The sequence below is a fragment of the Diceros bicornis genome, chromosome 19, assembly GCF_020826845.1.
Source record: "Diceros bicornis minor isolate mBicDic1 chromosome 19, mDicBic1.mat.cur, whole genome shotgun sequence".
In the NCBI taxonomy this organism is placed as follows: Eukaryota; Metazoa; Chordata; class Mammalia; order Perissodactyla; family Rhinocerotidae; genus Diceros; species Diceros bicornis.
This window is the reverse complement of record NC_080758.1, coordinates 30762823-30780241: the sequence shown is the minus strand read 5'-3', so window position 1 is coordinate 30780241 and position 17419 is coordinate 30762823. Positions and strand designations below refer to the sequence as shown.

Below are 17419 nucleotides of genomic sequence, written 5' to 3'. Positions count from 1 at the left end.
CAAAAGGAGACCATCTGGACTTGTGGTTACAGCAACCAGTCTAAAGCCCAGTACGCCGAGCTCACCGGGGGCACTTGCTAAGGGGTTTGGAGCTCTCTTAGGGAAAAGAGGGCACTGTAAATTGTTCATGAGAAGTGAAGTGGAAACAAACGATTACCCTATGAGAATTTGGTAAAAAAAAAAAAAAAAAAACAGGACGAGGGCAATACACAGAGCCACCATTTACTGCACTCTCACTGTGTGCTAGGAATTGCACTAGATACTTTCTATTTCTTGTACATTTAGTCTCACAATAGCATACAGTGGGCATCAGTGTTAAATGAGCATCATTTAACGGACAAGGAAATGGGGGCCCAGAGAAGTTACGTGACTGCCCAAAGTCACCTAGCTAGTAAGTGGCAGAGCTGAGATTTAAACCTGTGTTTATCAGCATATCAAGTTCAAAAGCAAGTCTCGCAATGTGCTGACACCACTGGAAGCCCAGGGTTTCTAATTGCCCTAGTCAGTTGTCAACCCCTTCTCCCTTCACATGCTTGGGAAGGTGCCGTGCAGTCTCACACCTTCTGAAGACTGGTAGTGTCAGGTGTGGCATCTCATCCTCTTTCGTGGGGGGCTGACAGTTCTCCCCTCACTGTGACCAACTCACCTGCCAAAAATACAGCCTTGTCCACCACCACCACCACCACCCACCCACCCCACCTTTTCTGCAGAAGAAAGTTCACCCTCTTGGCAACTTTGTGCTATTTCGCTCTCCCACTTTAGCCTTTGTGTGAACCAACCCAAAGATCTGCTCTTTCCACAAATTCCCAGTGTTCTGCTTAGAATACCCTCATCTGCCTTCCTGTCTTCAAGGGCCATCTTAAGTCACAGGTCCTACACATCACCATTACTTACTTCTTTAACAAAAACCTAGCATTCCGTCCTCTGAGCTCCTGGGAGCACTGAGACAGCACTGCGCCACTACGGACTTGCTCACGTGACCCGTCTTCAGAAGCTCTATGGAGAAGAGCGTGAGCGCCAGAGCTCTATCGCTGGAGCTGGCACTTGCTATCCATGTGCAGTGGGAGTGGGGAGGACACTACACCCAGGACGCACGTGAGGATTTAACAAGATAAGCAGCGGGAGAGGAAGTATGAAGTCTGGCAAACAGCACATGCTCAGTAAGTTCAGATAAGGGAGAGAAAGTGCTCCGGCCCCCACCCCCCGTTATGCCTTATGGTGATAAAGACTCCAGGCTACACCAGGCTTGTTCCTATACAGAAACAACACAGTGAATACAAGATGGCCAGCAAGCTGCAAAAGCTCTCAGTAAGCAACTGCTGAATGTGTGTAAAAAAGGCCCAGGCTCTCCTGGGTTCCAGGGAACGAGATGTGGTGAATAGGCTGGCTCCGCTCCACGCCCTGTATATAGTTCCAACCAAGGCGTGAAAGGACAGCTGAGGACCGACTTTGAAGCCCCTTCTCTGCTAACTCAACGTCAAGTTAAGACCATAGAGCCACCACCTAGCTCCTGGTACTCACACTTAGAAACCTGAGGTAACTGAGACCAGAGACCTTCTCCCCCCACCTTCTTCCCATGTACTCCTTCCTTAAATCATAATAGAAACTATTTCCCAACTTACAAATTAAAAGTGGCTCTCGAAATCAATTTTATAGCCAGCAATCATGGTCCTGATGTTATATAACTATTAAAAAAACAAAGAGTGAAATGCTGGTGCTAGAATGCTCTTTGGCAGAACCACCAGCCTGCCCATGTGACAGGACAGTGCACAGGTTTTCAGCTCTAAAAAAAAAAAGGTAAATACAAAACAACAAAACGCTATGTTCTTGAGACATAATTATAGCACAGCACATACGCGAATAAAGACAAAGAAGAGCCAGACACATCAGTCACGTAATCAGAAGCTGATTACAAAGGGAACAACAAAACACAGCAAGACTCAGCCACCAAATGAAGACTGTGAAGGCAGCCCTAGGTCTAAGGAGGTCACTCCGTGCCCACAAAGATGCCCTAAATTCAGGATTTCAGCAGGCCTCCAAAAAGATCCACTTACTCACAACTTACCAAATACCCATACAGAGGGGAGAGGATTGGTTTATGTAAACACATCCAAGATATATCTGCGTATTCCCCACCCCGCAAAACCCCTCTCCTCCTGCCGTGTTCACTCTCTCTTAAATGGCTCTGCCCCACTGCCCAGTGACTCAAGCCACAGATAATGGAGTCACCCTTGAGCCACCCCTTCTTTCACCCTCCTAATTCAGTCCACCTGCGAGCCCTCTAACAAACTCCAAAATGCACCTTGAATTCACTCTTCTCCATCCCCTGTACCATCCACCCTAACCTGGAAAACTACAGCTTCCTAACTGGACTCCCAGCTTCCACGCGTGCCTCTCTCCAATTCCACTGGCCACAGAGCCAGAGTTTTCTTGTCACCATGGGAATCGGGTGGTTAAAGCTGCTGTGCAATGATTCACCATAACCTAGGAAACCTGGCATGACGGGCTCCTGTCTCCACCTCGCTCCTGCCAGTTCCTTGCCCCTCTGCCTGGCAGAAGCCTCACCCTTCAGGTCTCAGTTTCAATGTCACCTCCTCACAAAAACTTCTCTGACCACCTTGGGCAGGTCCCCTAATTTCTGTTTCCTCCATTCATACACGCCTGAAACCGTATCTGTAGTTTTCCCTTATGACGTGTCTCTCACACCGAGGTCTAAGTGCCTCAAGGGTGGGACCACGTCTGGTTTTTCACTGACGTACTGCAAGCACCTACCCCAGTGCCTGCAACATACCCAGGCAATGAGAAAATTAATGGGCCCATCTGGGGGGTGGGTTTTCCTTTTAGTGGTGGTGATGGTGGGGGTGGGGGGAGCACAAGAATTGCACACATTCTGAGATACTACTTCTAGTTCTGTCACCAGCGTGGCCAACAACTGGTGTGAAAGGACAGCAGAATTCAACAGCAGTGGAGGGCCTCTGCATGCCTAGCACCCTTATGCTAGCTTTACATTAATTTGCCATTTAACCCGCATGAAAATCCTATGGGGTAAGTGTTAGCAACCCATTTAATGAATGAGGACGCCCAGGCTAAGATGCACACGGTTTAGATAGAATGAGATCAGGGGCTCTTCATCTCCACGGCCCATGCCTGGCACACAGCAGGTGCTCAATACACCTGTGGAATGAACAAGTTTTCTAGTTCGGATTCAAAGCCATGTGTAAGATCCAGTTAGAGACCTAAGCCCTCCCAGTGCACCCACTGTTTCCCCAATCCCTGTGCCTTGCTGCCTCTCAAATTCCGCTTCTCTAACGGTGACCTCCTGTCCACCACCAACACCTCACAGGGACCTGTTACTCTGCTGATGCACTCACCTGAGAGCAGCCCAGGATGTCCACTGTTGTTATGGCTCAGAAGTCCACTTCCCTAGAGCCAGGTGAGCCCATGGAGAAGTTCAATTGTCTTCCTCCTCCTCTTCCCAGGAGCAGGCAGCTACAAGGTCTCCCCTCATCCTTAAGATACATGCACTAAGAGAGAAACTATCGAGGATCAGGAGTCTCTGGTCCTAGAACCACACCCACTGTGGAACTGTGACTGTGCCAGGGCTGGGGGAGTAGGGGAGGGGGGCTGAGAGTGGTCCTTTAGGTACCTCGGTTTTCTGGGTGAGGAACCCAGAAAAGCCCACAGAGAAGCAACTTGCCCAAAGTCCAATGCCAGGTAATTACAGAAGACAGAGCCTAGAAGCTGGCAGCCCTTCCGAGCTCTCAGACCTAGATCCAAGCTTTTGGGGGCAAAGGGGTAAGAGAGGAGGCAGATGGCTAAGTGTCTGACAGATGGTAAGGTGGCAGACTGCGCCTTTACCCTCTTTTGCCAGGGTAGTTCTCAAACCGGAGTGTGCATCAGCATCATCCAGAGGGCTTGCTGAACATCCCTCTCCAGTTTCCATCTCTGCAGGTCTCAGGTGGGCCCAGAAACGTGCATTTCTAACTAGTTCCCAGGTGATGCTGCCAGTCTGGGGACCACGCTTTGAGAACCATGCCACTCACGTTCGTCACTGACACTGTGTGCCGGGGGATGGAAGCTAGTGAGAAGGAGCAGCGAGGAGCGTGGCACTAGCTTGTCCATATCTTCAAGTTCACAGGGCAGAATCTCGACCCATTAAGCAGACAAGTTTTTACTTGTGACATCGTCAGTTCCTTCCACTGATAAAATAGAAGCAATCTTTCTAATGATGGTTAAACTTTACCAAGGCCATGTAATTAGGCTGCAGATTCTGAACACTCACACCTGGGTCTGCCCGTGGCACCACTGTCTTGTGCTCAAGCCAATGAAATTCTAAGAGCAGGTGGGAAACCGGAGTCCTAGTGACAGCTGTCCCTCTGCTTCAGGGCTTCCAAAACACCGGCTGGAGTGACATGCTCTCCAAAGGTGCTACACCTGGTTGGTGCCCGTGCCCTGAGATGCTCAAGGCAGGAGAGGGAGGAGCATTTCTGGATCACACCAGTGGTGCATCTGGATTTCAGTTCAGGCAACTGGCCTAAACCCCCAAACAATTTTTTTTAAAGGTAAAAGTCACCCTGTTGTTTGTCTGGGGTGTGGTATATTCACACTCATTTCTGTTGTCCCATACAAACCAAGGGTTCCTTCCAAGCATTCATCAGATCCAAGTACGCAATCTGGTTACTAACAACAAATGAGTCTTGACTCGTGACTCCCAGTTCTCCTTAAGTCTGGTATAAGGCTGGGCTGTCCTGGAAACGCCCATGCATTCCACCAAGATCTGACAGCACCACACTTCCAGTCCATGCCTCAGATTTGCCCTAGACTAGAGCCTTCTGGGAGAACATATCTGAGACATGTCTGAAAAAAGCAGAAAGAAAAAAACAAAAGGGGCTGTTTGTGACATTTAAGAATTTCCTTTTTCCAAAAGGACAGAAGTCAATGCAGAATGAGTCAACTGGCTCATCATCTGTGACTTTCCCATTGGAACAGACGGTCAATACTAACATCCAACATGGTATCCCAAGGCCAACCTGCCTTTCAATACTGCCATAGTACCACGCCTCGGAATTATGAAAAGCCAAGGTCACCGTTCATGAGATTACCTGCCCAGGCCCCACGTCTAATTCCTTTTTTGCAGCCTGAGAAGAGAGAAGCAATTTCATCTTCCTCACTATGCCCTATGGTGTGCCTGGGTGGCTCTAATCCATTCCTCGTGAGTCCCTAGACATCACTTTCTTTTACAAAGAAACAAAACGCAGAATTCTGACCTGTGTATGATGCAGGCTGAGTTATAGCTTTCCCCTGGCACCTCTAACTAAAAGTGAAATTCCTTTAAAGTTGGGAAATTCATTGCAGTATTTTACCGTATTGATTTATTTTAAACTTGGCTGGCAGTTTTAAAGCCTGCCATGCCTCTGAATACTAGAAATGCTGGAGGAGGTCTCCATTTCCTCTGATTTTGTAATGCCACAGAGGACTCACTAATGGAAATGAAAAGAGAGGCCGGGAGCTTGTCTGCTGCTGCCGTAGTTTATCAAGACAGAACCTTGGGCATTCTCCAAAGGTCCTGGGTCTAGAACGCACATCTGGTTGGGAATTTCGCTACTAGAACAGGACCCTCTCTCCTTGCCAGCTGAGTCTCCTGTATCCAACAAAGCCCCAGTATGCCAAGGCAAGTTTCTGACAAACCCTGAGATGTGACCTCCTCACTTACGATATGGCTTACAAGGTGCCCCTAAATGTACCTTCAAGAACCAACCCAAGGAACCATCTCCAGGAAGGTTCCCCTCCACCCTCTGCAGGCTTTCTGCATCTCTTCCAAGCTACACCTACCACAATCAAGCATCTATGTCTTATCCCCACTGCTAAACTGTGAGCTCCTAGAGGACGACGCTGGGATCTACGCTATCCACACTACCACTGTGCAAGTGCCCGCCGTACACCAGGAGGGTTCTTGCTCACCAAATCCGACTTGGCCCCAGAATCCTTCAACACAGGGCTGCGAGAAGCCACATCCATGATAGGCATGAATGATGAAATCCCTTGCTGTAGTCGAGATTCAATAAATAAACGAGCTCGAAGATTTATCAGGGAGAAACCCAGCAACCCCTGCCATTCTGCTTTGGGTCCTTATCAACCTCAAAAGCCCAGGCTAAGCTCACTTGGGACAGGCTTCTGCCCAGGTACCAGGGAACAGAGACAACAGAGTGCCTTTGGGTTGCATCAGAGCCCTGTCCTTGCACTGTGTCACAGACTGTTCTGCCAGCACTCCCTCAGTGCTGGGGCTTTCCTGGCTGCTGTTATGTGGCACGCACTTTGGGTCTCCCGCTTTCCAACCTTTTGGTAATTTTGACCTCTGCCTGCTTACGTGGGTCTGCCTATTGCTGCTTGACTCTTGATTATGTGGGTGCCTCACTGTCCCAGCCTGGCCTCACCTGCCATGTTTGGGGCTGGATCAGTGTGACACAAGAGGAATCCACACACAGGTGATCTCACCTGAAGGAGCAGATGGTAGCCCTGCTGCAGTGTGGCTGTGCTCAGATCAGCTGTCAGACTCTGCAAGACACCCGTGCGCAACACCAGACACTAATACCTAAGGGGCCACCTGTACGGTGCCATTTGGAGGGGGAGCCCACCATCTGCCTCAAAATATAAATCCATCAAAGCAGCTTTTAAAGAGCCTGTAGGAGGCAGAAATGAACAGTGGAATTTCCATCAGATACCCTATTTCAAATGCTGACTCTCGAACCCTTAGGAAAGTGCTTCTCAGCTTCCTCATCTGCAGAATGACAGCAGATAACAATAGTTACACGGATGCTGTGTGACAATAACTGTAAAGCACTTAATTCAGGGCTAGAGGTAAAAGGGCGGGGTCTCTGCCCTGCAAAAGTCAGGGGGCCCCTCAAAGCAAGTTTTTACAACCAGGGGCTGTTATTGTTGGTGGGAAGTGTCGGTGTCCCTGGGGTAAGAGGAAATGGGAGTTGGAAGGACCCCAACCATCAGGCAGCTTTGCTTACAGCTGGATGATTATAAGAGCTATTTTGATTTCCCCAAAGGGATGCTGCCTGGCCAGGAGGAGCCAAGGATGCCAGGGAGAAAGAGAATGTGAGCAGCAATAGCCCTGGGGCAGGCCTGTCCCCCCATGGCTGCTTTGATGTACAGCAGAGCCTCAAGGGACAGATTATCTCTGAGGGCCACCAGCCCCAGTATGTAATGACAGCTCAGCTTCCAGCTTCCTCCCATTGATCCAGCAGAAGCAGTCAAGGGACAGCAACAGCAGGGGCAAAAGCCAGCCGCGGGGAGCCGCATGGCCTTACAAACTCCAGCCCTCCCTACCTGGGGGAACTCCCAGAAAACACAGCAGTAGACAGACCAGGTCCCAAGGGATGTCTGCTCGTATACCAGTACCTAGGGCTGCCATGTCTTCACAGAGAAAGCTGAGCTTTAAGTTCCTGGGGAAAAGAGAAGCAAACCCTCTGATCTTCACTCTTGCACAGCTCTGTGAGGCACTAGTGAGATAGGGCAAGGCTGGGACTTCCATTTTACCGACTGGGACTCAAGAGGCCCAGAGGTTCTAGATCTGCTTGGATCATAGAATTAATCATTGGCTAGACACATTCCCCTCCCAATGACCTCTCCACTTTAAATAAAAGTTCCATTCTTTAAGGATCCAATCACCCACTTCAGGGTAAGGCTGGCATTTCCCTCCTCCCATCCTTCCTTTTAGCAGTTCAAGGCTCCACACCAGAGACTAAACGGTATGAACCTTGGGTATAAGAATCAAACCTCTCCCCTCTGTCCCTTTGGCAGTTACACCTCCTCTGTGAAGCCTTCCTGCTCATACTTTCCTAGAGGCTCCCCAGCTGTTTACCAGCACGCTGAGCTTTTTCAGAGTAGAAGAAACTACGGTCATGTGCCACTTACCGACGGGGATACAGTCTGAGAAACGCGTCGTTAGGCAATTTCGTTGTTGTGTGCACATCATAGAGAGTACTTACACAAACCCAGATGGTGTAGCCTAGCACACACCCAGGCAGGCTCTATGGTACTAATCTCATGGGACAACTGTTGTATACACGGTCTGTCACTGACCGAAACGTCGTGTGTGGCACGTGACTGTACCTCCCAAACCAGTGTGCCAGGCACCTCACGTCCCTGTTACTCACCTCAGAATACATGGTGCTAGGAGGGAGGAAATCAAATCTACTTGATGCTCAATTGTTTGAATTCAATTACGGAAACATCCGAGTTTTACAGGAGAGTCAATGAGGCAATACACTATACTGGTTAAAGCCATGGACTTAGAGCTGAGCTCAAATCTAGACTTTGCCCCTTATTAGTTCTGTGACCTTCGGGAAGTTTCTTGAAAAGAAGTAAACGAAATAATGGTCACAAAGCACTTCACTCAGGAACGACCATTCTTTATCATCATCTTTGGTCATCTTCAGCACTGTGGCTCTCCTTCAAAGCCTGGAGACCTGTCTAGTCCTGGACTCCCAATTTCTCACCTAAAACTCTTTTTTAATTTACCTCCCAGGGACTCTGTTTTGAAGACTTTACTGTTTAAAACAAACCACATTAATTAAGCATTTCTTTTCTGTTTTTTAGTTTTTAGTATCACTTGTGATTAACTTGATACCAATAATGAGACACAGTTTGGGTACCATTCCAGCCAACAGGAAGCAAATCATGTGAATTGGCTTCAGTGTGAGCAAACACATTGTTGTCAGAGGTTTGGGGACCCCCAAACTTGAGGTTAAAAAACCGCAAATCATATAAAACAGAAGCAAAATCTGAAGCTCAGGTCAAGGGGACAAACCAGGTTACCCAGCATGTTAGCCCAGAGCCACATCTTTGGACTCCAGGCTAAGGATAAACATATCATTTATTAAGTAAAAAAAAATTAGGCCTGACTTCTTTCTCTGATGTTAGGTAGCTACCAAGATGGTATACAGAGCAAAGAATATTTTCTACAACCCCTCAGGTTACACCAACATCTGATTTCCTTCAGCAGGCTTGAGCTGCCCACTCCAAACAAACGTCATTCAAGGGTCCGGCTTCAAAAGGCCCTAGTAACCAAGGTTTGTATATCAGACGACAAACTTGGCCGTGAATGCAGATTCCCTCATCTCACAACACCCTCCCTGGTAACGTGTGGGTGGTGGCACCTGGAACATCAGTTTGGGTAGCTTCCCACTTTGAGTAAGACTTGTGGCTATTTGGTAGAAACCATTAGGAATTATTAAACATCTTCAAAAAGTGACAAATAAGGGAGATAGGATCCATCATTGGAAATAGATAATTTTTCTGGAATAAGCAACTGGACAGAGTTGCCTGGAGTACAGCTTTGTTTAAAAGAAAAAAAACCAGGCTATTTAGTAATCCTTAGAAGCAAATTAAAGACCACTGTCGTTAGAAAGGAACGGAAAACAAGACACCTCAAGCCAAAGCGTGTATCTAAAATTTTACCATTTAACATTTCATCTAGATAGTCTATATAGGGTACTTTCACAACCTCTTGTGATTCCCCTAACAACCTCAAGATAAATATGATCTACTCCATTTTACAGATGATAAAACCCAGAGAGGTAAAATAACTCGCCTGAGGTCCCACAGCTAGTAAACCACAGAAATGGGACTCAATCCTGGACAGTCCACTAGGCAACACTCCTTTCAGAGGAATCCCGTGGTTCCAACCCAAAGTACATTTCCATTCATTCTTGCAAAAAACTAAAACCATTTAGCCCTGATTCAACCATCACTCTGAAATCTACAATCCTAGACAACTGAGGTGTTTCTTCATCATGCTTGTACTGGGGACAAATGTGTTTCCTATACGGAGCTACACTTTGAACCATGACAACAGGTCTAATAGGAAAGCCCGGCTAGGAATCGGGACACACGTGTTCTATGCCTTCATTTGGAACCTGGAATAATTCCCTTCTTTCTAGGTCTCCAGCTAGCCCCCCCTTCTCAGCAACTCTTAACAGTAAAATTCCTCAAGAAGAGTCATCTATACCATTGGTTCTCAAAGTGTGGTCTGGAGTCCAGGAGTCCATGAAGCCAAGCCTTTTCATAATAACACTAGGACATTATTTGCCTTTTTCACTTTTATTCTCTCCTAAGCGTACAGTGCAGTTTTCCAGAAGTTACATGATGAGTGGCATGGCACCAGCTTATGATGCAGAAACAAATACGAGAATCCAGCTGACTACTAAGGCAGATATTAAAGAGATTTGCAAAAATATAAAATGATGCCACTCACTAAATATTTTTGATTTTGAAGTTATTTTTCATAAATTATGATACTTAATATTAACATGTAACCAATTTATTACTTATTCATTTGAAAGGAATATATAAACATTTCTCAGTTTCAATTTCTAATACCACAAATATCCATAGATATAACCCTAAGCAAAAGCTCTCTCGAGTCCTCAATTTCAAGAGTGCAACGGGGTCTTCAGACCAAAAACTTTGAGAAGCATTGGTCTATTCTCTGTCTCCAGTCCCTCTCCTTTCATTCCCTCTCAAATACACTCGAGTTAGGGGTTTCCCCCATTACGTGCCACCAAAATTGCTATGAGCACTAAAGACTTTCCAAATGCTAAATCCCATGGTTAATCCTCAGTCCTCATCTCACTCAACCTACTGGCACATGGGCCGTGGGTGACTACTTCCTCCTCCTGATGTCTTTTTCCACCTGGCTTCCAGGACACCATACCCAGGTCTCCTCTCTCTGGCTCCTTTCCTTCTCCCCAGTCTCAATGTTGGATGGTCCAGAGCTGAGTCATTCTTTGAAATCTTCTCTATACCTACTCTAGTACCTTGGCTGTCTCTAAATTTCTATCTCTAGACCAGATCTCACCCCTGAACTCCAGACTCATCCAATCACCTACTCTACCTCTGTATATGGATTCTAAATAGGCATTTCAAACTTTCAGATGACTAAAACCTAACTTTTCTCCAGCCAAAACCGTTCCTCCCAACGTCCTCCCCATCTCATCTGATGACAACTCTATCCTTCTAATGGCTTCCAAGGCCAAAATCTTGGAGTCATCCTTAATTCCTTTCTCTCATACCTTACCTTCAATCTAGCAGGAAATCCTATTGGCTGACTTCAAAATTCTCCCCAAACCCAATCACCAGTTGCCCTGCTCCACTGTTCAAAGCCCCCCTTCTCTCTCCCTGGGTTAGTACAGTAGCCTCCCACCTTATCTCCTCACTTGCCCCCCTACAGTTTACTGTCAACACAGCAGTCACAGTGATCCTTTCAAAAGATCCAGTATCACACAGCTGCAAACACACCAATGGCTTTCCATCTTAATGACAAATAAAAGCCAAAATCCTCCCAGTGGCCTCCAAGGCCTACTCTAGATGACTGCTAGTTACCTTTCTAGCCTCTTCCTCTATACTCTTCTCCCTGCTCATGCTATCCAGCCTTCAAGCCTTTATACTGTCTTTTCCCTGTCTGGGATGCTCTTTCTCCAGATCCTCATGACTCACCCCCTCAACTCCTTCTCTTTGCTCAAATGTCGCTGTCTCAAGGAGATCCACCCTGACCTCCATCGAAAAGTAAACCTCTATCCCCCACCTCCCAGCCTTCTGATCTCCCTTATCCTGCTTTACATTCCTAGAGCACTTTCTAACATATTACTTATGTTTACTGTCTGTTTCCCCAATAGAATGTAAGCTCCACGACTGCAAGAATTTTTGTCTGTTTTATTCACTAATGTATCTTCCGTGCCTGAAATAGTCCCTGGCAAACAGTCTCCCAATAAATATACTGAATGAATATATGGAATTAACTTCTCCATCTATAAATCTTGGTGGGAGGGAGGGGAGTCTGGACTCAATAGTTCTTCCCAACTCCAGCCTTTTGATTCTCTAACCAGCCAGAGCTCATCTATACCACAACTGATTTGAAGCTTTTGGCACCACAACGCCCAAGTGCACAGACATGGGCCCAGGCCCACAACTGTACGTGCCCAGCTGGAACAGGGCAGGATAGGCTACGGTCAAATAGGCACCAACTGACCAAGTACTGTCTGATCAGCTGTCAGAGCCTGGGACACTTAGCAGTAACTATGTTCCTAACCTTTTCTCAGCTCAAGGTCACCTATCTCTCCTACCTACCTGAAGAAATCACTCCTATTTAGCTCAAACTTTGCCCTGCAAAACCGCACAAATCCCAAGTGTGGGTGTTCAAATGGGAGCCTTGATTTCAACGGGTTGCGACAACCCCACAATCCTAACACAAATTCAGGTCCCTCTTCCAATGACAACCTCTTCCTACTCCAGTGCAAACCTGAATTCTAGGAGTTTTTTTTTTTAAAGTGGGAAAGATAAGATGGAAATGGGAAGTGACAGCATGAACCACAATTAAAACACTGTCTAGCCAACTCTTTTGGGGCTCTAACATGGTAGCACCCCAAACCTAGCTTTAGGGAGCTCTATTCTCTTACTCACTGGGCAGTAGGACAAATTGGTCTGACACCAGGAACATGGTACCACCCCAAACCTAGCTTTAGGGAGCTCTATTCTCTTACTCACTGGGCAGTAGGACAAATTGGTCTGACACCAGGAAGGTACTCAATAAATGTCTGTGGAATGGAAGAATTAAACCTAGTGACTCATTCCAGAAATAAGTTCACAGAGAATAATACAGATGTAACCAGGTTCAACTCAGTATTAACCAACTCCAACTAGAAATCTGAGGGTTGGGGCCGGCCCGGCGGCGCAAGCAGTTAAGTGCACGCGTTCCGCTTCGGCGGCCCAGGATTTGCAGGTTCGGATCCCAGGTGCGCACCGATGCACCGCTTGTCATGCCATGCTGTGGTGGTGTCCCATATAAAGTGGAGGAAGATGGGCATGGATGTTAGCCCAGGGCCAATTTTTCTCAGCAAAAAAAAAAGAGGAGGATTGGCATCAGATGTTAGCTCAGGGCTGAACTTCCTCAAAAAAAAAAAGAAATCTGAGGGTAATGAAGGCAAAAGAAGAGACTAAGAACCCACCCAGGTGATGCAGGACTCTGCACACCATATGTAGAGGCCCCTTCCTTGTGACCACTGGGATCAGCACCACCCCCCAACACCTTATCTCAAGGCTTCAACGAAATATAAAAGGAGCACATTTCCAGCTTGCCATAGTGACACTGAGAAAAAAGGAGGGAGAAGGGAGGGTGTGAGTAAGATATCCTGCCCTTAAATTAATAGGATATTGGGTAAATGACTTAACACCTGCAGGGTTGCAAAGGTGAAACAAAATGGTACATGTGAAAATACCTAGCATATATGATAGTCAATGTTCTTTTCTCTCCCCTTCCCACAAAACAAGGCTGGGATTTCTGCTAAGGAAAATAATTCAGATCTGACCAACAGACTAGCCAGCATTTGTGTCTACTGCCATTAATCTCCCAATATCTATTACTTTCTTTCTTCTACTTCCATATCCGGCCAGTTGTCTTGCCAATTCTCTGCCCTGAAGACCCAGGCACTCCTCTATCCTCATTGCTACTCACAAGTTCAACAACATCCCGTTCTAGTGTGAAGAAAATAATTGGTCCAACTGGTCTCCCAGTCTCCAGTTTTTTGTTCAAGTCAACTTGCAAATGCTAAAATTCTTTTTTTTTCTTTTGTGAGGAAGATCAGCCCTGAGCTAACATCTGCCAATCCTCCTCTTTTTTTTTTTTATTTTTTTGCTGAGGAAGACTGGCCCTGGGCTAACATCCATGCCCATCTTCCTCCACTTTATATGGGTCGTCTGCCACAGCGTGGCCTGACAAGCAGTGAGTTGGTGCGCACCCGGGATCTGAACCAGCGAACCCCGGGCCGCCTTGGGGGAGCGCACGCACTTAACCGCTTGCGCCACCAGGCCGGCCCCAATGCTCAAGTTCTTAATGCTGCATTGTTTCGCAGATGGCTCCCAAATGCATACTAAGTCAAGGTCAAATTCCAGTGCCCCATGTTTCACCTTATTTCTGATCTTATTTCTTTTGCTCACACCACAGACTCTGGTCTAACTCAACGACTCCTGCTGTTCCTGGTACACACTTCTGGATTTTGCACTTCAGCTCTGTCCACTCTCCTGGCAGGTCACTATCCTCCCTGATTACCACTTGTCTACATTCTTCACTAACCCAAATTGGTGCAGTCTCTCAAAGGTGCGAGGTTCCCTCTGGCTTCAGGTCCTTCGTAGAGGCTGGTCCTTTTACCTGGACTGTCCCTCACTACTCCCAATTCCCTACTCTTGCCTGCGGGCACCATCCCCCGAAAGGTCAATTTTCCTTAATACCTCTTCTCCCTCATTGTAAAGCAACTATAGTAGACACTGATTACTGTTTCTCTCCCCGAAGAAGCTGCGGAATTGATGATGGGGCAAGTTTCTGATTTTGCTTACCATTGTTATCCCAGAGCCTAGCACAGTACTTGACAAACAAAAGCCCACATTAAATCTGTTAAATAAGCAAAGATTCCCATATAATATTCAGTCATATTTTTTATGGTATCTAAAATGGAGAAACCATCTGATATCTAAAGTAGGAGAATGGTTACATTATGGCACATATAACGGAATATCAATTATTGATAGCCATACTTTCAAAGTATGACATGAGGAAATGCTCAGATTAGTGTCGAGTGAAAGAATAGGAAATAAAACTATACCTAACTATAGCATAATCTAAACACGTAGAATTGGATGTGTGAGTAGGAAGGAGACGATTAGGGACAGCGTTTTTTTTCTCTGAAAAAAATCGTCCGTACCTCTTTTGCACATTTTCTACAGTAAACATTTATTAATTGATGAAAAAAGGCATTTCTAAAAAACTTAAGAGACTCAACTCAAATGCAATGTCCACTCAAAACTTCTCTAGACTTTCCAACTCATAAACTCAAATAATCCCACATATCTTCCTCATTGACACGTGGGGGGATCTTTAATAACAAGTACTTAGTTCTCTTCAACTCTGCATTTCCCCCAACTCCAAAGGGCCCATCCCAGGGCCCAGGATGAAGAATCCAGTCCAGGAAGTGTGTATGCAGAACAAAAAGTACACTCACCTAGTTTAAAAACACCCAAGATGCTTTGCCCTGAATTTTAAGCAGCACATGTGACCTGGTCCATTCTGGTTTCAAGTTCAAAGGCATCAGGCCGGTCCTGTGGGTTAGCAGCTAACATGTCTTTCAAGAGCTGCTTGATCCCCTCAGACATGGAAGTCCTGCGTTTCTGGGGGATATGCAACTCCATCTTTGGGTTTTCTAGCAGCGCCTCACCAACAGGGACGATCTCGGTCCCCTGTTTGATATAGGTCCCCAGGAGCTCCTTCTTGGTCTCAGAGTCAATGAAAGTGATTCTTTCTATCATTGCCCAGATGATAATGCCCAGGGCAAAGATGTCAGCCTTGGCTGTGTAGTGTCCCTCCCAGACTTCAGGGGCCATGTAGAAGTCTGAGCCGCAAGCTGAGGACAGCCAGTATTTATTCACATTCACATTTTTGTTGTCTTGATTGCCCTCTTTGCCTCGGGGGGCCAGTCCAGCACAGACCTTGCTTAGTCCAAAGTCTGCCACCTTAAGAATAGGGGTGCCAGACCGCTCCGTGATGAGGATGTTGTCTGGCTTTAGGTCCCTGTGCACGATGTGGTTTTTGTGCAGGAAGGCAATGGCGCTTGTGAGCTGTAGCATGAAGCTTTTGTTGGTGGCTGGGTCTGGCCTCCGGGACAGGACGTACTGATTCAGGTCTCCACCTTCACAGAACTCCATGACAAACCAGAGATAGCAGGGCTCTTCAGCATAACCCAGGATCCTTTCTCCTAAATCAAAGGAAGACTGGAATGAGCTTGAGTGAGACGGACACATTCATACCATTTTTAGACTATACGAATGCATATTATAGTAAGTGACAGTGGTGACAACTGCTCCAATCCAAGACCAGCACATCTGGCACTGAGCCAACTCTACACAAGTAGGCCCATCTCTACTCACATGAGTCAAGGGATAACAAATAAGGTATGACGCAGGCTGCAGGGACCGGCGGCAAGACCTGGGTTTAGAATTAAGAGTGCCTGGGTAGCTACTCTGGTTTACTGCTGACCTGTTGAATATCCAGGAGCCAACTTAGTTCACCTTTCTAAGTTTCTACTTCTGCTTCTTCACCTGTAAATGGCCACGTCACCACTTACGGAGTGTCTACACTGGCACCTGACATTCAATTTAATATTTACCACCACCTTCGGAGTAGGAGGAAATAGCCCCATCTTATAAAATGAAGAACCTGAGGTTCACAGACACTTAGAGTTAAGACACTCAAATCCGTCTGACGGTGAGCCATTGTGTTTCATTATATACTGTCTCCAAATAGGCAGCACCATACCTCCCATACCTCCCAGGGCTGCTGATGGGACAAGGGAAAGCATGCGAGAGGACCATCAAAAGTCTGCTACTCCACGCCAGGTAAATGACCTTCCCCCTCCCTTCTTCCCTGACTTGTATAATGGTTCTTGGCAATGCATCTAGAATGGCACTACAATTTTATTCCAGAGGCACACTCCAACTCATCAGTATTTCCTGTTAGTCTACCATACGCCTAGCACAAGTTAGGTACATAACACGCCTGTCTCTATGAAGCTTAGTTTCAAGGAGATAACCGGTGTTTAAAACAGCAAGCATCATAAGCTGTGAATCTGCACCACGGTCAAGTTTTATGAACACTGAAGGGTGGGCAGGAGTTGCCAGATCTCAAGAAGCCAGAAGGGGCAGGACTTGCATCACCCCTCAAGGACAGGCAGCAGACCCGCAGGGAGAAGCAAGCAGGCTGAGAGACGGAACGGACAACACAACACAGGAACGCGGCATGGATCAGAGAAGTGTCAAGAGGAACTGGTGGGAACCCTGGAGTCCGAAGTGATGTGTAAGGTGAAATCAAGTTGTGTGGGCTTCAAACTCCAGCTCTGCCTTTCCAAGTCTTTCCTTTTGAAGCACAGAAACTCCAGGAAAGCTAGCGATTGGCATGTCCAAACAAATCCCAATATTCTTTATAAAACAATGAATGGCACATTGAGCCCTTACATGAAGTTATTTGGTGACTATAAGTACCTCAAAAAGCTAAGCCTAAGTAGGCAGATGTCTTATCTTGCTGATGAAGTGGCTAGGCCCGCCCTGGGTGGTCACCTGAATCATTCATGACTGAGCCAGGGCTTGAAGAAAAGTCCTCTGATCCCCATTACGGCGTCTCCATTCTACCAAAAACGAGGGCTGCACCTCTTCATACAGCCTCTGCCAGTATATGACTTTTACCAGTCATTTACTCTATTACAAAGAGAACTGGTGATGTGGATGATACCCCGCTAACCCAAATGGCCCCGAAATTACCAAGGCACACAGTCTATCAAAGGCCGTGGTTTGGGAATTCTAGGTTGAGGCA

At 46.7% G+C, this 17419-nt stretch overlaps 1 protein-coding gene across 2 annotated transcripts in view; it reads right to left on the bottom strand.

Annotated features, from left to right (window-relative positions):
* STK35 (serine/threonine kinase 35) overlaps positions 1–17419 on the bottom strand; it is a 43803-nt gene that overhangs the window by 13524 nt on the left and 12860 nt on the right. The window contains exon 3 of one of the 2 annotated variants that reach the window (XM_058563061.1): positions 15060–15809. In XM_058563061.1, coding sequence (XP_058419044.1) covers positions 15097–15809 — 713 coding nt within the window. In that variant the 3' untranslated portion in view covers positions 15060–15096. Of the gene's footprint in view, positions 1–14765; positions 15810–17419 lie in introns of those variants that run through there. The other variant, XM_058563062.1, reaches the window with a different exon arrangement.